Source organism: Polypterus senegalus, chromosome 13 (genome assembly GCF_016835505.1).
Source record: "Polypterus senegalus isolate Bchr_013 chromosome 13, ASM1683550v1, whole genome shotgun sequence".
Lineage (NCBI taxonomy): Eukaryota > Metazoa > Chordata > Cladistia > Polypteriformes > Polypteridae > Polypterus > Polypterus senegalus.
This window is the reverse complement of record NC_053166.1, coordinates 140,847,131-140,869,070: the sequence shown is the minus strand read 5'-3', so window position 1 is coordinate 140,869,070 and position 21,940 is coordinate 140,847,131. Positions and strand designations below refer to the sequence as shown.

Below are 21,940 nucleotides of genomic sequence, written 5' to 3'. Positions count from 1 at the left end.
AGGTTAATAGTAATCTAGAGTGATCGTTTTTAAACCACTACCCTTCAGACAAATTAAATACTGAAGGAAACTTCCAATACACCACATTCAGCATGCATTACTGCAAAAGCTGCTAACACATACACAATCTGTATTGTCATTACTGTCATAGTACAGAGATATTCTTACTTGTATGTGCTAATCAGCATGCAGCATATTACCACTGAACAATACCATAATTAGCGAGTTTCGTTAGCTTACGTTAAAACTTATCTCATTGCCTGAAAAATCAAGTAAATGTTCTTTGACTGCAGTGGGATGACGCCCTGCCCGGGGTTTGTTTCCTGCCTTGCGCCCTGTGTTGGCTGGGATTGGCTCCAGCAGACCCCCTGTGACCCTGTAGTTAGGATATAGCAGGTTGGATAATGAATGGATGTTCTTTGAAGACATTTCATGTACCTTTATTGCTGGGCCCTGTTCCTTAAAGAACACAATAAAACTTCACAAAACAAAGTAGACATGAGCATGCAAGCAGTGTTTGAGATTTACAAAGTAATAAAATAAATGCTAGTTATGTCTAGAAAAATACCAATGAGAAGAAAAAATAAACTTGAAAATATATGCAAATAAATTAAATGATTTCAGTACTTTTCCTTTTTATTGCAATTAAAATTGAGATGTCAAAAAACTTCCAGGTGAAATTAAAAAATATTCTATTCCAGGGTGTATAATATTTATTTTTTTAACGGAGGACGCAAATTTTTCATTAAAGACAAATTGTTAAAGTAGCATTAGCAAAACTGTCCTGGCAAATTCTTGCAGTTTATCTCCCTTCCCAGAGTATTGGATTTTCTTTGAATTCACTTAAATGTACCTGAATCACATTACACAGTATGTATTTTCTGTATCAGGCATTCAATGATCTATGGCCATGGTGGCATTTGTAAGAACTAATGCAGTTAAGTGTTCTTAAGTCTAAATTAAATACTTTAACTTTCACAAAAGGCATTATTTAGAGTAAGTTTATTATACACTGTATAAATCCTCTGAATGCACTTTCCTCTCAGAAAACTTTTTTTCCCCCCAATTTGCAGTTAAATTCATAATGTGTAATGCATTCAGTTCATAAATTCCCATTAAAAAGGCTGTATTACAATACTAGGGCACATGGCATAAACATCTGCAGTATATTTCTGAAAGATGCAGAAGAAATCAGCATTTTTATATACATTTTATATGAATTCTTTAGTTTGTATACAGTCTCTTATTTTGGTGCTCACTTTGTTAAATAATATTTCTGTGCCACTTTCTGGACTGAATTTTAAGATTCTTTGAGGCATGACTGGTGTACATATTTTTACATTTGACTATTTTTTCACAATCTGGATAACATCCTCATGTTCCATGATGTGTGTCAGTCCAACTCTCTGAGGACTGTACTTGGTACTTGTTCCCTTAAAAAAAAGGTACATAATATATCATTATTTTCTACATTTTTAAAAGTTCCTCAAAAAGTGAAGGATATAATACTTACCCACACCAGAGCATATTTAAATTGACTTGCTAAGGTTCTATGAATTCGATGGCACTTAAAACAAGGAAAACATTATTTAGTTAGAAAAACAGATTTAACATATCTCAAAGTTATTTCAGACAAAAATGTTTAATATACCGTAGATCCCAGAATATAAGCCGACTCGGTATATTGGCCGACCCCCTTCTCTACCTACTAAATTACATGTATTTGCCGATGACCGGTATTTAAGCCGACCCCCTTCTCCAAGCAAAATTTTCAAAATTTCCTTAAAAGTGTCTCTTCAGGTAGATTTATCATGTTTATCAGCGAGAATTTGAGACTGCTGGCATTTTTGATGGAAACCAGGAAGTGATTGCGGAGACGTTTGGTAAAATGAAACCTTTGTGTTGAAACTATATACGCAAATATGGTACATCGGCGGGTGGATTTCCGGAGACTCATTATAAATTTGATTAACTTAATTACGCAATACAGTGGACCCTTGACTTATGAACTTAATTCATTCACGAAGGCTAACCCATAATGCGTTCCGAACCTCCCACTGCAACACTTACTTAACCTTTTCATAATAAAAAAGGGTTGTATAATGTGCATAATTTACCAAAACACCAATAATTTTTCTAATATGCTAAGCAAAAAGTTATAAAAAGTGCCTAGCCTACCAGAAGTAGGCTAGATTAAGCTAGGAGCATGGCGGCACGCATGGTCGCAGCGGCTCAGGGCTCTCCTTTTCAGTGCACTTTTTTGTTGGTTTTGTACTTTTTTTTTTTCCCCTTGTTTGTGCACGATTGGTTCAGCGAACATCCGCTACACCCATCAGAACCTTATAGACATCGGTGTCCAGAGCCAGACATCTGTTTCAAGTGTTTTTCATCACACGCACAACATCCCAGACAACATAGCGAGACCAGCGGGCTCTTCGTGGATTGTTGTCGGGTCTAGGAGACGACACAGACGGAGGAGGGAAAGAAAGCAGAACCGTGGCCGCAGATCCGGCGTTATGCTAAGGCTAAAAAAACAACCATACAAGCCCTATACAGAACTTTTCTTCTGCACTGAATGAGCTGCTTTTAATCTCATTGTAGATGTGTATAGTGACAATAAAAGGCATTCTATTCTAGAAACAACAATTTCATACTGTACTCATTTAATTTGACATCTTTGGGCTGCAGGAAAGGAGGAGGAGAATGAAACGGAAGGTGGTAATTGTTTAGAAGGAGCCTCCTTATGCAAATCTTTTCTTTGTAAAATTGTCGAGATGGTGGATTTCAACATGCTGTACATATTAGCGAGATCGGTCACATGAACGCCACTCTCATATTTCCACACAATTTCCATCTTCATTTCGATTGTGATCGCTTTCTTTACCTTCTCTTCCTTCCTTCCTTCGCAATTATATGTCTTGCTTGCATGGTCTTAATGAATATATATATATATATATATATATAAAAATCACTGCAATGACCGAAATTACATCCACAAACACATGTATCTGGGCTCCAACTGACGCTACTAATGCTCTCGGTTGTTTGTTTACAATCGCGTAAGCGGATACACGTGACCGCATCCGGGTCGTAACGCAAGATGTTGGTCGTAAATCAAAACAAACATTTTTATTTTAAACTTCCCGATAATTTATTATAAATTTTATTAATAAAATCAACAACTAAAACATTTTTTTGAATAAACTATTTAATTTAAAGTACCAGCATGCAAAGTTACTTCTTCATCTGAAAGATGGCTCTGTGGTTTCGTCATTATTTACTTCTGTATTCATCGGCAAAACCGGCATTGCGCTGGAAATCTTGAATCTGAAACGATACTCGTATAAACCGACCCCCAAACTCCAAGCCAAAAATCTAGGATGAAATTCTCGGCTTATATAACGGGATCTACGGTATTTACGTTCAAACATTTATTAGGTGTTTTTCTGATATATAAAACGATTATCGACACTAAACAAAATATGTCAATCTTCTTACCACATGTTCCACTGATGCTCCTCTTCTCATGATAATTGCATCACTGAAGTCAGGCCTCTCTGTGTAAAATGAAAAGGTAAAATGAGGCATATTAATAAAATCATACAGCAAAGACACTAACGCAGATATGGTTTTACATAGGAGGAAAAATGTGAAAAAAAATTAGAATCCACACCTCCCCTCCTCTTTGTGTAGATACAGATAAGTGCCAAGTACTCCCAAAGCGTCTCCAGCAAGTAATCCAAATTTAGTTTCATCCCACAGCTTTAAAAAAAAAAAAAAAGGTAGTTATTTTTTTTGTTTTAATTAAAGTCGACTTTTTGTGGAAGTGTATTAGAACCAAAGAGAAGAAAAGTCTAGTTTATGATTAAAGTCAAAATTTTGACTCTTGACTTTTGAATTTTAACTGCCCTTACCGCAAGGCAGCAGTGCTACCACCACTCCACTGTGTCTCTACATGTTTAGTTATTAACAGTAAATACATTATTTAAATTAAGTATACACATGCGTTAATGCAATTCATCATTAAAATGATATTAAGTATAAATCTATGTTTTCTAAATGTTCAGAGAGCTGTAATTGCATGAAGTTAATGTATTCCGTGTGACGATTGCTGCCTGCAGCACCTCTCTGTAGAAGAAGCAGCTCATTTAAGAAGCACATAGTGATTAATGAAGGTTTCGGGGAACACATAGAATATGAAGCATTTAATGTGGTACTTTACTTATAATGGGGCTTGAGAAACTCTAGTAAATTAAATTTCATCTTAAAACTGATGTTTAAGACATTCTACATTAAAAAAACAAAAACTATGAGATTAAAGTGGACACTTTGAGATTAAAGTCAAAATTTTGTCTTTAATCATGACAATCTATCAGGTTAAAGCACACATTTGAAGATTAAAGTCGAAATTCACGGTGTCCCTATTTTATTTCTAGGAAAGCACATAGTACAAAAAAGTTCACTTCCCATTAAATGTGACTAACATATCTGTTTATTACAAAAAAAATTGTGTTTCAATATTATTAAATAATCTTTCACCTGATCACAACACTGTGAGATCTTCTTGCAAGACGGTCTATTTCCTCCATGGAAATTTGATCTACTTTATTGTAAACCTGTAAAAACAAAGTTCTAGTTATGCTTTGCCTTTTGTGAATTGTCAACATTTGGTAATACTGTACCATTTCAGAATGGCATAAAACAATTAGAAATACTACCATTGTTACATATGTATTTTAATACCGGTGAGCTCAGGTCACTAAAGTGACTTACTGAAGTCATAGTGAGAATTAGAAGTAGTGAAGCCTTTGAGACTTAACGTCAAATACCATAAACAATAGGTCATACGGTGTGAAACATCTTAACTAAATAAAAAAAAACAAGCTAAATTAAACACACTTCTGTTTATTGCTCCTGTTTATGTGCCATGTCCTCCAGTCTCCTCACATGTCTATTTCTATGAATGAGCTTCTATTCAGCAAAATTTAGCAGAATTGTCATCATCTGCAGTACTGATCAATGCAAGACTCTAAAGTCTGAGGGAACAAAAGACTGCAGTTGTCTAATTATTGATAGAAAACTGGTTTCCTATTTATTGCTATGTCAAGAAAGGTAATATAGAAAATTGTTAATCATTTTCCAGTTCTGTTTGAGGAAAGCTGTTACTAGGTAATAAAAATGTAAAAAGTATCAGATGTTGTAAAGTTTAAAAGATACTGTCTAGATGTGTTGCAACAGATCTTTCACACCAGAGCTGAATATTGACCTGAACTCATACTCAATTCATTTAAATGGGAACTGAGAAAGACTGAGAACCGAGACTACTTCAGTGAAGGCCTCTGTTCAATTAAATTAAATCTCAAAAATGGAAGAGCATTCCCACCATTGTCCATACAAATGCAACCACATTAATTAAAGAAAAAAACCTTCAACATAAAAGAGTAAAAATGCAATGAGATGTGTTAAACCGTTAAGCATTTTGCAAAGCCATCTCTATGTTTGTGTTGTTTATAGTCTGGTCTAGAACAATGATTCTGATTTTCCTAAGGTTTAGATTATATTTAAACCAAAATAATCAAGAAAATAAAAAAATAAAAAAAATAATAAAGCTTAGAGCAATTGAAATCCTACTGATACACTTCAATCTTGCCTTGCTCCTGACACTAGTGAGTTGGGCTGTGGTCTAGCAGGTTTGAGTATTAATTGTTGCATGGGCCATTTCCTCAAAAGAAAAATGACAAAAAAAAAAAAAACACCACACCCCTATTGTCTAACTTGACAAAATTGTACCCTTGGGTGTGAAGAGGTCTGAGCGACAGGCCTGGACATTTAAAGCTAAACTTATGATCTACACATAGAAACAAATACTTACATAAAGACAGGGCATGTACACTCGGTTTCCAACAATCACATCAATAAATTCATCTGGGCTGCAGTCTTCCCTAAACAAAACCTCTGCATTAAAGATTTCTGAAGTAAAAATTAAAGATTTTTTTATATATTAACAAATTTGAAATTATGCTTAGCACATTATGACTTCTTACATGAAGAATCCATTCTGCTTTTTTGTTCTAGATACAATCCATTGGCCTACTACCCCCAAAAAAGTCACAATTTAAATAGCCATATCAGATAACAAATAAGGAAAAGGAAGAAAAAAAAACCCCACAAAACACAATTACACTTTCCTGAGTCAATCAATCACTTTTACCTTTTATAAAGTTAGAGTTACCAAAAAGAAAGTATAAGTGAGTATTTATTTATGTGTACCTACAGAATTCTAGCATCAGAGGCAGGCAGATCATATTATAGTGGACAGATAGATAGATAGATAGATGATGACATTTTGTAACTGTGAGGATTGTTTACTTCTCTAACACCTCCTACAGACAACATACTCAGATAAGTAGCCAACAGAAGCCCCTTTTTATGTGTGTTGGTTGCAATACCAGTCTCATTTTTATACTCGTTTTAGCCTACAATTTTTACACTACCGGAATACTTAGCAGCTGTGAAATTATTTCACTGCCTACCACAATAGCAGGAAGTTGCAAAAACATTAGATGTGGCTGTCTGCTTAGATGTAAATTTGTTCTGATGTAAAGTTCATCCATGATCATAAATTGAGGTTAAATGTGTTACTTTTCTTTTGCATTTTGTTTTTCCTTTTTCATTTATGTACACTAGGCCTGTTCAATATATCATACATGGAACCAAGGATAAAACTAATAGGTATACTTTTGCTCCTAGTTTTAATAAAATAAAATGCCAAGATCTGTGTGATAATAACAATTCTGCTTGTTCTTTTTCAGTTTTGTTTTCATATCTGATATTCCAAGATGATGTCTTTGGACCCGCAACTGCACTTCAATTGACCCTAATCCTTAGGTACAATAAGGAATTTCTTTGACATCAGTCTCACAGCTTTAACGATTTCCGGTTACCATCTTCATGAAAATACTTTTCATAGTTCAATGACACGTCTGTCTAAAATAGCATTTGTGACACACAGACCTAACAAAGAAAATGATGTTGATGTTTCATGCATGCAGAATTCCCTTTCATATACTGAAGCAGAAAAGTAAGTGGAAAATTCAGTTCCAACCATTATGCCATGTACACCTCTCAATCTTCAGCACACCTCCTCCAACCCTCATATCACCATTTCTCAACTACAAGTGTCCCTTGTCTCACTTTACAGAAATGATGCACTAGGCTCACAATCTGTGTAAGGTGGGTGTAGTCATTATCAAATTAGGTATCCAGAGAGAAAGACATAGCTCTAAGGATACAGGGACAAGGCATTCATAAAAATACTGTACTTTAGATGTCAGGTACTTAAGGTTCTAAGGCATTCTTTTGGAACATCAGTATAGTGCGCTTAATTTTCTATTGTCTAAAGAACAGACAATGGTACAGGCTTCTCTTTCAATGATGGCACACTATCTTTGAAGAGATATTTTTCAATCAATCAATGTAAAACTTTTTTTTTTTTTAAACAGATTGTGCTTCTATCAAAAACACACATGAAAGACTTGCTCCATACTAAACTAAAATATTACCGATGAATGACTGCTCAGAATAAAAGTCAGAAAAGGATACTGTATTCATGTAGAATAAGTTGAACTAGCTTTTCAGAACACTGTGTAAGAGGAACTGTTGAGTTGTAAGAAATACCACCACCTTTCTTTGGCTATAAAAAGAACACAGTATAATTAATAATTAGAAACTGAAATTACATTTAGAAGAAAAACAAAATAGTTTATGGGTGCAGACCATTAATTATCATACCTGTAAAAAACCCTGAGCACCCAAGCAAACACTTAATATCCTAGAGATGGGATAACTTGCAATTCATGTAAATATATATTTAGAATACACTAGCCCCAGTAAAGAAACATTTCCATGATCACCACCCATTAGAGTATTATTTAAAGGTAGTTAGTTATTCTATTATACAATATTGAATGTTAGCACAGTTCAAGCTTTGAAAAAAACATATGTTATAATGTTGTGGAAGAACTGTATGTAATGTAGTTTGCAATGATACTATTTGCATTTTAGAAATAAGCAGCTAAATAAAAATCACATTATTTGTGGGGAAAAAAACCCAAAAACTCCATGTTCTTACCTTGAAGTATATATTAGGTTTAGACATGTTTAACCTAATTCCAACAGATTCCAGTTCTTTTTCTAAGAGACACCTTCATTCAAAAAATTAAGGAATAAAATTAGTTTTTATTTAATTAGTAATGCTTCTCTTAAGGTTTTTTTTCCATTTTTAAAACATAACCAACAAAAACAAAGCCTAATCTTTGGTACATGGAGCATAAACAGTGAACAAATTTTTATCAAGTTAAGAATACAGTTATGTTGTATATATACATATATACACATACAATTTTTTTTTTTATTTACAGACATAAATGTATGACCTTCATCCTACCAAGCATGATAAGTGGCAATGAAAAGTTCCTAAAATTACTATATACCATATATTAAGCAATAATCACTGACAAAAATGCCAATGTCAGACATTAGTACTGCATGTTAAGCTCAGGTTTACACTTGGCTCTTTCCCACCGCAGGAACTTTTTTCTTCTTTGCACATCACATCATTTACATAAAGGTTACAGTTCCTGTTGCATGATGGGAATCCAACACACAAAAGTGACCAGGGACCACAAGTGGCCCTGAGCATAAATTCTACAAGGAGCTCATTGGTTCCTTCAAAGAAAGTTCCTGCATTGGAAAAATTCCTACTATTAAGCTCAGTAATAAATTTAAACTTTGCACTATTATTGCTATCTATTCTCTAATGAATTCAGTATTTCAAGCTGTCAGTTTACCTGACAGACTTTTTATTTTTAATATCTTAAACAGGCCATAATATTTTAACACAGGCTTCAAGTTATCCATCAGGCTTATAGCCACCTATTAATGGTATAAAATGCTAAGCAGTTTCATAAACTAAATTACATTTTAAAGGCTTAAAAATAAACTACTCTAGGCACTGCTTTTTGGTTCCAATCATCCAAATAGGTCTTGAAACCAACCTCTGAACATCACCTTTAGTAGCATCTAGCATCATAATAACAACATCTGCAGTCCTGGCAACAGCTATCACTTGTCTTCCACGTCCTTTTCCTGCAAAACAAAAATGTAAACATTCTTTTTTTTTTTTAATTTCTTGGAAGAAAATAAAATTCCATCGAATTAAGTCAAACTTAACAAAACAGAACTCAACACCCACCTGAGAGAAAGAGAGGAGAGCCAACAGCATGGGCAAAAGTATAAAACAACAAATAAGGGAGAATGCCCTGTCCCAGATATAAAGGCTTATTCTAAAATTTTATTAATTAGACTTTGTTATATTTTAAAAATAACTTCTTAAACAACAAGGCTCAAATTTGAGGTGCAATACCACAACTAAAATATTGCTAGATGATTTCTGAGATTTAGCAATTCACTGACCAATTTGCTCTTTTTTAATGTATGGATGTTTGGAATATGGTAAAGGGACTATACTTTATTGGGCAGCTCTTTGGATGTATCCTTTTGAATATACTGTACATGTAAAATTTTCTTTCATTAATTGAGTGTAAAAATATTGCACCTATTGGTGAAGTCACTCAGTTAATTCACTGTGTCCATCAGCAATAGAATGATATTCCATGAGCGCATGTCTCTTATAACCCTCTATCACAACTTAGTACACTTAGCATCTAACTAGAATCACAATGTCAAAGATGCAAACCCAATTAATGCATTTACAGCCATTGTCTTGGTTAAGCTGGAATACATTCACTATTATTCTTTAAAATGAATTCCAACATGGACTGTCAATCACCATTTAGTGAGCAAATGCATGTGCAGTTCTTTTAATTCACTCGACCACAACTGCAGGATGTAAATCTATGATAATAAAATACTTAAGTATTCCAATAACTGATAGTTTAATGGTCACTTGATAACCATTGTTAAATTCAGAAAACTGCTGCCTTAAAAATCTTTAAGTTTAAAGGCTCATTCTGAATAAGAACAAACCAACACTTAGGTTATAATCAACACTATTAGTATAGGATATGCTGTGTAGTGGCTTCAAATAATTTTCTTAAAATAAGAATAAAAAACAAAGCTGCTCCTTCAAATGTGTTTCAATTAATTTGACATGTCCTTTAAAATTTCAATAAATGGTTTTAATATACAGTATATTTTAAATCACTGCTAATTATTCAGAAGGCTGGAATGTAAAATGTACTTCTTGGCAATGACCCAATACCAGTATCCCAACTGCACAATGACCTTCTTTCTGTCTGTTCCCATGTACTTGTTTTCTTCCATTTTCTTCTAATAAAGCATTTAAAATATAAAAATGCCCCATCCAACTGCATTAAAAGCAAAGGCAGAGGAACTGTATTTTTTAACTATCCAAATACAGTTATTATTCTTATAAATTTCTTGCAGCATTGATGGGACTATTTTTAATGTCATGCTGCCTTAATATAAGTGGTAACCTGAAGTAAAAGTGTAATGCAAGATAATACTATCATGTAAAAATAACGTGTCCAAGTGCCTAGCCATATCATTAGAAGAATGATTGGTGATAGCATCTGAACAGTGTAGGTCTGGCAGTGTTTATGACAATGACCTTAATGGACTAACGGTATTCATCACTTTGGTGGAAAGATAGGAGAATATGTCCAGTTAACCCCAGATATCTGTTTTTATTGGTTATTGCTTTTAGCTAACATATCACTGTGTCAAATATCTGATATATAATTAAGCTGTAAATTTGCTAAAAGGCAAAGCAGATACATAATTATATGCTGATTTTTTTCACATTTATAAGTAATTTCTAAATTATTTATGCTGTGTAAAGATAACAATTATATTAAAATGAGCAAGAATATGGACAAAACCAATATAACAATATACAAGCAAGAATATATCCCTTCAATTTTCTTTTCAAAAATATAATTCTGCAAAAAATGTATTTTATTATAGAATCAACTTATTCAAAGAAAATAAACTTCAAAACTCATTTTACCATAAATGCTGTGGGAGTACTGCAGGGCAGGAGAGTTAAGATGCTATAAATCAATATTTAAAACATTACACCAGATATTACAGATTTATAGTTGAGGCAAACAATTAGTTGAAGACTAAACTTGAATAGAAACACTGATTGAAGAGGTTACCTTGTGCTGCACCTTCAATAATTCCAGGCAAATCCAAAAGCTGAATGTTTGCCCCTTTATACTGAGAATCAAAAGAAATGTTTTAAAAAGTTAAAATATCACTCTAATTACTTAAGAATTTTACAAAATAAAGTGTTGGTGCTGTCTGAGTTCATCAATCACTGCAGTCTTCATTTTTTATTTTTATTTTGAACTAAAACATGTCAGAAACATAACTTTTTTTGTGTGTGCATTTTGTGCCCAATTAGATTTTAGGTCATAGTTGGCTCAAACTGCAATCAGCCTGTACAAAGCAATGTCCACTGTTACCTATTTGACTTATATACAACAACATATAAAAATTATTTACAACAGTCATACTTTGTTTATAGTTTTTTTTCCACAACCTCCAAAACACAATGTGAAGTTCTAAAGCAATTTTACAGAATTACACCATTTATGATTTTCCTTTACTTGATAACTGTTTGTATTAGCAATATACTGTATATTCCTGTTTTGTTCCTGACCATATCAGCAACATCCTTTGTCAAAACACTCTGGTCTGCTAAATGAGGTCCAATGCTGGCAGTCTTTTTCTGTGTTCAACTAACTTTTGTTTTATGGTTGACACAGTCCTGGCACTCTGGTGCTGCAATGCCTTCCACATAGCTGTTAGATCTTTATACCTTATTCATTACCGAAAAAACTGACTTAAAAACCGCCAGTCTTAAATATTAATCTTTCACTGAATGCATAAACCCTTTCTACTAGAATTTACTTATATGATCAGATTTTTCCTGTTTTGTGTCTATGATAAATAATTTATTGTAGATTCACACAATGTTTGTCTCTGTGAAGAGATGCTTTATTAACACTTTTTACTATAGTCTTGATTACTGTCAGTTTTTTACGCCCATAAGTCAGTCAAAACAAAGAAGGAACATCTTATAAAAAAAAATTAAATACAATCTCAACATAATCTACCAAAGGTTAGCCTGAACTAATTTAAACAACCATGTAATGATTTCAAAAAACGTTCCCTGCTTTGAATTAAGTGGGCTCTGAAAATGTTATGATTTGGTATTTGACTAATGATACCAATACTTAAAGTAAGCATAATCATAAAAATGAAAAATGTAAGAAATAAAAATGTGAAGAAATAATAGAATCTAATTTGTAAAATACTACTGTACCTCAATAACACCAGGAATACACGTCAATGTAGTAAATTCATAAGACGCAGCTTCACTGGCAGTTGACGTCATCAAGCTCAAAAAAGTAGACTGTCAATGAAAAAAAAAATAAAAGAAATTATTAAACACTGTCAAATTGTTAGAAATCACCTTGATAATTTTTTTTTAATAATGACTGCAATTACTTTACAACATTCCAAATTTATAATATGTAATTATATGAACAGGCCTCAAAACTCTGCATTTCTGGTTTAAACCAACAGTTGTCCTGTGGACAGCGTTTAACCTAAAATTGTCAATCTGTCCTTAAATTAATTTAATAATTAAAAAAATAATTTTGGGCACTGGATAATCTGTTACAAACAGAATCTTTACATCATCTACAATGTCTAATCCTCCTTTGTCCATTACAGACAACTGGATAAGAGGACACAAATATGGGTAAATAAGTCTTAAGGATACTAAAGGAATCCACACAGGCAAACTGTGCAAACCCAACACTGACATGTACCATGACAGATATTAAACCCAAATGGGTTTTCAACTCTTGGAAAAGAGTATTAATTACACACAAGAGAGCAACTCCAAAAAAGGTGAACAGATTTTAAATACAGTATTCCCAATTATCATTATATACTCTTACTTTCTTTCAGTGTGTAATTTTATCTGCCATTGCCACTGAAATACAGAAATAGCTTAATTGTGAACAATATACATTACTGATAGAAAAAGGGTAAAAAAAATAAAAAGATTAATAAGCACAATAATGACAATCAGCAATCTTTAATGTGCTATACTATAGATAATTTTATTTTGCAAAAGAATAAATTGATAGTATACAACTGTATACTTACATTACAATTTCTAATTAAAATTAAGAATTTTTCAAGAACATTTACACCAGTCCCTTTTGCTTTTCCATTTTATAGTCTACTTTTCTCAACATTCTTAAACTCTAACTTCTTCAAAACAGAAGAGCACAGAAATACAAAACAAACATTTGACTATCATTTGAACTAATATTATTGTCACATTTTACATCATTCCTCCTTTTACCTTTTTATAGATCTACAATATCGTCTCATAAAGCACTTTACAATTGCAATGATTGTCACTGTATTTACTTTTTAAAAATGTTTCTATAATAATGTATTTACATATTGTCATGGTGATTGTTATTAATAAAGTACACAGAAATTAGCAATTTTGTCTGATAAATCAGTAGTTTCTTGTCTGTAAATCATGCCAAAACATGCAGTGTACCAGTCAGCATGTAAGCCTGTCTCACCAAGGCAGGATGGTCACATTCTCCTTTCCTACCCATTTCTTTATCTGTTTTCCATATGTCTGTCACTGCTTCTTGTTTTTTCTCAGCCACACATGTTTATTTCTTGTGTATAAACAAACATCCCTACTGGATAAGAATGTTGGATCCAGCAGGGCAAGTCTTTATAAGAGAGCTACATCTCTGTACTTACAGGCAGGCTGTAAAGCAACTGCGTGATGACCTTAACTATTTAAACTATTTAAGAAGTAAAGATAATGATTTAACCAGATGAGTTTGGAAACCAATATGTAATTGAAAATTATTTTTAAATTACATTATTTTGAATTTTCCTTCCATGACTCAAACATGTGTGTACTTGTATACGTGTCTGTGCATTTTGGCCCTGCATTGGACCAACAGTCATCCTAAGATGGTTTCCATGTTGCACCCAAACCTGCCAGGAAAATGACTGGTTGATTAATGTTATATTTATGAAATTATTGTTGCAAACATGCCACTCAAATGACTCATTTAAACACAATATGGCTTAGTGACACACATCTGATACTACAACACATTTTACATGGCAAAGAATTGCCACTACTGTTAAATTCCATTTTATTAATATTGCGCTTTACATTTAACAATCTCAAAGTGCTACAAAATAAGAATAAATTAACAAACAAGATAATATATAGAAATAATTTAACAAAATGCCTTTCTAAAAAGATACGTTTTCAGGTTTCATTTGAAAGCATCGGTCAACTGTGGGGCTCTCGGGTAGTCAGGGAGAGAATTCCACAGCCTCTGCCCACCGAAGAAAAGGCCCTATCACCCATACCGCTAAGCTTAGTTCTGGGAACTTGAAGAGTGTTAGTATGCACAGAGCGGAGGGTGCGTGAGGAAGTATGAGGGATAAGGAGTTCCTGTAAATACAGGGAAGCAGATCCATAGATACACTGATGGGTAAGAAGGGAAACCTTGTACTCTATTCTAAGTGGTACAGGAAGCCAGTGAAGGGTTTTCAAGATAGGAGTGATGTGGCTATGCTTTCGCACCCTCATCAGGATCCTGGCAGCGCTGTTCTGAATGTACTGGAGTCTCTGGATACTCTTGCCAGGAATCCCAATGAGGAGCGCATTACAGTAATCCAGCCTGGACGAGACAAAGGCATGGACAAGCTTCTCTGCATCTGCCAGGGTAAGTGCTGGACGAAGTTTAGCAATGTTCCTGAGATGGTAAAAAGATGACTTACAGAGATGTTTAATGTGGGTGTCAAAAGTGAGTTGAGAGTCCATTTTAACACCCAAATTTGTAACATGTAGAAAGAGGAATGTTTTGACCAGAAAAAGTGATACTGGTGATGGCAGAAAAACGAAGATGGTGTGGTGTGCCAACTAAAATGGCTTCTGTTTTAGATCTGTTTAGCTGAAGGAAGTTGAGCCTCATCCATGCCTCTATTTCCTCCAAACAAATAGTCAGTGTAGATGTTGGCAGAGGAGCAGTAGAGGAGGTGGAGGTAATCCTAAGATAAAGCTAAGTGTCATCGGCATAGCAATTGAAAGATAGACCATGTCTGCTAATGACACTTCCAAGGGGGAGCATGTAAATGATGAAAGGGATGGGGCCCAACACAGAGCCCTGTGGAACACCACAGGTAACATTATGGGTGTGAGATTTTGTGCTGCCAAGAGCGACATACTCAGTTCTACCGGTCAAATAAGATGTAAACCAATTTTGAACATTTCCTGAAAGTCCAATGGTGTATTGCAGACGGTGAAGAAGAATATTATGATCAATTGTATCAAAAGCAGCTGTCAGGTCAAGGAGAATGAGTAAAGAAGGAGAACCAGTATCTGCTGACATCAAAAGGTCATTATTGACCCTGACCAGGGCTGTTTCGGTACTATGGCCAGGGTGAAAACCAGACTGAAACTTTTCAAACAGGTTATTCAGTCTGAGATGATCATGAAGTTGTACTGCAACTATTTTTTCCAGAACTTTAGAGAGAAATGGAAGATTAGAGATAGGTTTATAGTTAGACAGTACTTCAGGATCCAGGGTGGGTTCTTTCAGTAGAGGTCTGATGACAGCAGTTTTCAGTGCTGAAGGAATATGGCCAGCCAAAAGGGATTGGTTTATAATCCTGGTGATAGTGGAGAAACAGCAGAAATGTTGGCCCTCAGCAAGGCTGAGGGAAAAGGGTCCAGGGAACTGGTAGACGGTTTCATTTTCCTGATGACGTCATCCACCTCTTCCCGTGTGGCAACAGAGAAGAAGCAAAGGGGTTGGACAGTCTCAGGCAGCGGGTCGACAGTTGGGGGGAACAGAATATCCATGGTAGAGAGGTGTAAGCGGATGTTATAAACCTTTTGTTTGAAAAAATTAATATGCAAATTACACCTCTCATCAGTGACCTCGGAATGAGCACATGAAGGAGGTTTAAGAAGATGATTTATAGTAGAAAAAAGTTTTTTTGGATCCCTGGAGCTATTTCTAATGATGGTAGAATAGAACCTGGACCGTGTAACCTTCAAAGCCTCTGCATACGCCCTCCTATGTTCCGCTGCTCAAGGACACGCCCAGCCGCCTTCATTTTTCGCAGCTCGCTGGTGTACCATGGTGCTGAGCACGAAAATGAGATGGACCTAGATGTTAAGGGGGCGTGAAAATACAGGACACTGCTCAGAGACTGTTTGTAGAGATCCACGAGGTCAGCAACAGAGCTGGAACTGGTAAGATCAGTAGAAAGAAGTTTAAGGTCCAGGGCCAAGGCATCCATATTGATGTTCTTCAAATTTCTAAAATGAATCTGCCGTTTTGGTTTGGTACGAGGGGGAAAAAAAGGGTAGCTCCATTGACACTACTTTGTGGTCTGAAATACCAAGATCATAAACCTGTAAATTACTAATTAAAGCAGAGTTTGAAATAAACAAGTCAAGTGTATGACCCCTAGAATGTGTGGGGACATCAACATATTGTTGTAAGTTGAGAGAATCTAACAACTCAAGAAAATCAACAGTGAGATAACCTTTAGGATTATCAACATGAATATTTATATCTCCCAGGATTATGATGTTGGCAGAGGTGGCACAACGTGTTGTGAGAAGATCAGTCATACATACTGTATTTCTATCTTAAAACCTGCTTTCAAAAAAACAAAACTATAACAAGGCAAAAACTGCATGAAAATATGACTTTGCAGTTCTTCATTTTTCAGAGCAGCCAAAATTTAAGGCTGAAGCTACTGTTTACAAGTAGGTTCCAAAATATGGTATTTGAATCCATCCGTCCATCCATTATCCAACCCGCTATATCCAAACTACAGGGTCACGGGGGTCTGCTGGAGCCAATCTCAGCCAACACAGGGTGCAAGGCAGGAAACAAACCCTGGGCAGGGCACGCACACACACACACACACCAAGCACACACTAGGTACAATTTAGAATCACCAATGCACCTAACCTGCATTTGAATCCATTAGTGAAAACCATTTTTCCTTGACTAGTCAGCAAATGGCCAAGAATTTCTTGTCAGTCAGTGAGTCAATCAATGACATGTAGCTATGGGTATAGACATATTACATTTTTCTATTTTATTTTTCTTTATGTAACTAGTGACTTTAAAATATTGACTAGACTTAATAACTTAAGTTTTCTAAAGTTACATGGCCATTTTTAAAGTTGCTTGCAATATTCTTCTTTTACATTATGTATCAACACAGTTTATATACTGACTTTGAATTGCAAATAAAAAATATTAGCTCACATAATAAAAGTGCTGCCTATTAATTTGTTTTCTTATACACAAATGCTTACTTATCATTACCCAAGCAATTCTTTTTAAGGCCATGTCACATTTGAGGAATTTTCCAGTGGTTTTCAGTTGAAGCCTTCATTTACGTAATATTAGCAAGTTGGAGGCAGTTGGCAGTACGCTCCCATGAAGGCCAGCTGTGTAATCTGACATACCCAGTGACTCAATCCAACAAGTTTGCAGCTCACCCCAACAAAACTAAACAGATTTGATTTGGTCTTTATTCGTAGGATTGGGCTGTAAGTGCATGAGAGCTGACAAAAAATGAATGCTCACCAAGATGTTAAATGCATATAACGAAGCAATGAAGAATAAGGAACCCAGGTGTTTTGGACTTCACAAACAGAAGAAAATACTATCTAATGTCATATGTTTTACATATCATGACATAATGAAAAAAAGAACAGGGGGATAAGAATGGGGTTGAATTCTCTGCACCTGTTAACCCTTCACAAAGCATGGACTCTATCAGGCAGCATTTTATTGGCTACCAGAAATGGGGGCAAGTTCTGCAATATATTAATCTATGTTTGTCACAAGATACATATACAATATGCATACACATAGGCTTACAGGGTTATTATTGTCACACGTACAGTAAAATATTTTACTTATATGTGCCTATCAACATGCATCATGTCACCATTCTCTGGCGCCATCGTAACCTTAAGAATCTACGAACTCAGTTTTTATTTCTACAAATAAACATTTGGTTACACACACACACAAACAGTATATATATATCTGGTAGAATATCTACAACCGTTAACACCGTCAGTTCTTTCACTGGTCGCATTACTGTTGAAAGATTACTTCGTAATTTATAGATGAGTCATGTTTACATATGAGACATGTAAAATTTTAACAGGTCACAAGAAAGGTAATGTAGTACATCTTCCACGGATAACATTAGACACCAAAAGAGATCTTGATATGCCATTCGTATTAAAAAGTTTACAGTTTCCCGTTAGAATAGCTTTTAACAAATCACAGGGACAAACATTCGAAAAAGTTGGTTTATTTATTAGAGAGAAAGAAACAATATTCACTCACACACAGTTATACATTGTGTTGTCATGATGCAACTCCAAACACGGAATCAAAATTCAATTAGATATTGATGAAAAGTTAAGTTTTACAGTAAAAGTGTAAGTTTAAAAAGTATTTGCATGTTAATTTCAAAGCCAAATTGAACAAAAACATGTAACGCAACAAATACCTCTAATGCAACATGAAACCATTTTCTTTCAATTGATTATGTTTTACCATTTTGTGTGTGAATGTATTAGTATTTAGTTACATTATATCTTAACTCCCATTTCAGGTCAATGAGAATAATTGTGTGGTCACTATCAAAATGCTGAACCTATCAATACATCATCTTTAAAACAGAATGGTAAAATATAAAAAAATGCTGTGCTGTAAAATTTATTGTAACTTGTAGGAAAGAACAGTTGTGTGGTAGTTAACTGTGGTGCCTGACAGACAATTTGGCCCGGATTCTACTGATTGATCAAAATCCATACAGGCAGGTGCTGCACTTTCTCCCTGTGTTTAAAAGGGATTTGTCATGGAATTTTAGTTTCTACACACAAAAATGAAACATGCACTTTCAGGTATCCTGTGAATGTGTAAAGACCCAGCAATGCACTGCCTTTCTGAACAGAGTTACTGTTGTCAAAGACGACTCTGGCTTTCAACAACACCATAATGGAAAATGCAGGCTCAGAGGATCTTATAATATAGTGAAATATGGCATGTCTTACCTTGCCCACAGAAGGGAACCCAATAAGTGCAACTCTTGCATCTCCAGATTTCATGACATCAAAGCCCTCACCTTTTGTTCCACTGGATTTTGAGGGTTCTAACAGCTGAGCTCTATATTTAGCTAGCTTTGCTTTTAGTAAGCCCAGGTGGTATTCAGTGGCTGCAAACAAAAACACAAAGGTTACATAAACACGACATAATTTAACAATTCAACTGGATATACAGTACATCATGTTGACTGTTGGAAAATTGGTAAAAGGTTGGAAAACATGTACAAACGTGTGATTACTGTAGTGTTAAAAATGAAAAACTCAGATAAAAACAGTATTAATATTATTAATTTAACGAACCTGTATATTAACCTTTATAACATCAGTATTTTAAACGTATGCTCAGGGCGTTCATTCTTGTAAAAAGAGTTTAAAGTTGCTAATTAACTTCTGTTTTTTAATGTTAATCAGTTCTGATGGGTACAGGAAACAATTCTTTATAAAAATCGAAAAATGTTTTGAAGTAGAACACATTTTTAAAATCTGCACCTCGCGTTTAAACGTTATCTCCCATTCACGCACACTAGCAGTGTTTTCTTACCTTTATTTTTTTGAGTTCGTGAGATTTCTTTCTCAATTTCATTTATTTTTTCTAAAATGCCCATTTTGATATCCTTGTAGGATGGCTTGGAACTGCAGAAAGAAAACTTTCAAACAGGTATAAATAAAATCCTTAGCGTCGTGGCACCCACTGCCCGGTCAAAAAAAAATCCGCTAGTCCACAAGAGGCATGAAATACACAGGCTTAGTTCCGAATCTATAAAGTTTACTCTTATATTTTCAGGGCCGAAAAAAATTAATAAACAACATTAAAATGTTGATAATAGTTCAAATATTTTACCAACTCGCTCAGCTCCACGCACTGCCAGCCTGAAATCTGGCAGCAAATTTCGTTACGACGACTAAATCTCACGACGGGGAAACGCGAAACAAAAGTGTTTTTCGTTCCTAGTGAAGTCTCATCCAGTAGGTATGTCTTGAGTGCGTTTGCAGAAACGTGGTGTGACACTGCTTGAAATTAAATGTCATTTTCTAACTAAAAAAAGTAAATGACGCAGCTATTTGGTTATGCCACTAATTGATTATGCTTTATTGTAGCTATTAATTTTAAAAGTTGTGTTCACCAGAAATAGGAAATCTTAACATTTTCTGCAAAAATTGACGTGTTTTGTGTGTAGTTACCAATGTCTTCTTATAAAAAACATCACCCCATTCCTTCATTTTATGAACCTGCATATTCTGCAGGGGAGTGAAGGTCCACCCTGAAAGAACGAAACGCAAGTGATCAGGCCACCCTGAACCGGAACCAGTGGATCGCTGGACACCCTTGTGCTTTCCCGCAATAACTCTCACTCAGGATAGACCTTATTATTAAAGTTAACCTTTGGCATTTGGGAACAATCTGATATAAAATCATATATTTTTCAAACCAATTTGCATTATATTGAAATGCCAGTTTTAAAAACATTTTAAACACGTGTCGTTTTAACCAGCAATGCTGCTTTATAATTTCTGGGATATTAAACCCCGATGGCTGGGAACTCTCTGCGTAGTGTTTACAGATTCTACCCGTCCTTACATTTGGTTTTTAATGTGTATTGCGATTTTCTTCCACAAGGCAGTGATCGACTGGCATCCCGTCCAGGGCTGGTTCCGAAGTTTTGGAATACAGCTCTACTCCTTGCGATTTATTGTGGAATAAGAGGATTAAGGGGAAAACACATAGGGCTAAATGTCATTCTTTTTGTAGAAATTAACCACTTTAGATTATTTTACAGTCTTCATATACTGCATATATTGTCAAAGTAAACAGAAAAAGCTAAGCTCATTCTTGCCCTAGGTTTACATACTCATCTAAAAGACCAACTAACTTTCTAGTCTCTCCCTTAATCTTCTATAATGGTTGCTTTTTCCTCACCTACTCTCACCTTTTCTTTTTTCATCTGCCCAGGCTGTGTTTCCATCATGTACATGACACCTGCTCTTTCCTTTTCAGTTGCACTACTGATGAAGGATACACAGAATAATAAAGTTGTATATAACCTTCTGTCCTTATAAGCATAGAAATAACACCAGCTTCTCTCTCTATCTCTCCGTCTCACTACATACTTATATATTTACTATACATACAGTATATACATGGACGCGAGGGTCTGTGATATCGGTGTGCATATTTGTTGGTCGTAGTCCACAAAGGTGAAAAATGAATCACGTATCTTAAAATAGTTTTTATTCCTAAGCTTTCGCCATCCTACCAGGTATAATCAGTAGAGGGAATCTGAGGCAATATATAGCAAATGAGGGCGTGGGGGTGCAAGGGGGTGGGTTAATCAATAAGGTGGGGTTGGGAGGTTGTTGGTAGGCATCTTGGCGTTACTTCATGTCTGATGCAAATATAAAGGAAAAAAAAATTTTCATAGCTGTGAGCTACTCGGATAGCCGAAGTTCCTCATCGTCTAATACAGCACATTGGAGGGCTTCTTGATAATAAAGGATTTATACGTAAGCTCCCAAAGTGCTTAGTTGTTTTCTCTCTGATAGCTTCAAGGTTAATTGTCGTAAAGGTGTTACAAGATACTTTGTGTTATACTTCAATATATTGTATTGCTAATATAATTTGATTTTTAATCATAATAAAAATGACACGTGCAATACAGCAGTTTCACA

General features: G+C 34.9%; 1 protein-coding gene across 1 annotated transcript; it reads right to left on the bottom strand.

The window, feature by feature from the left end:
* Positions 1-606: 606 nt before the first annotated feature.
* Positions 607-20,204, bottom strand: drg2 (developmentally regulated GTP binding protein 2). Its single transcript, XM_039774824.1, has 13 exons — positions 19,815-20,204; positions 19,223-19,383; positions 12,374-12,463; positions 11,202-11,262; positions 9,057-9,147; positions 8,132-8,204; positions 7,603-7,693; positions 5,873-5,970; positions 4,540-4,616; positions 3,674-3,762; positions 3,499-3,557; positions 1,514-1,567; positions 607-1,433 (listed from the first exon to the last, which is right to left on the bottom strand). The coding sequence occupies exons 1-13, from the start codon at positions 19,876-19,878 to the stop codon at positions 1,347-1,349; spliced, it is 1,095 nt and encodes a 364-aa protein (XP_039630758.1). The 5' UTR covers positions 19,879-20,204; the 3' UTR covers positions 607-1,346.
* Between the last annotated feature and the right edge of the window lie 1,736 nt (positions 20,205-21,940).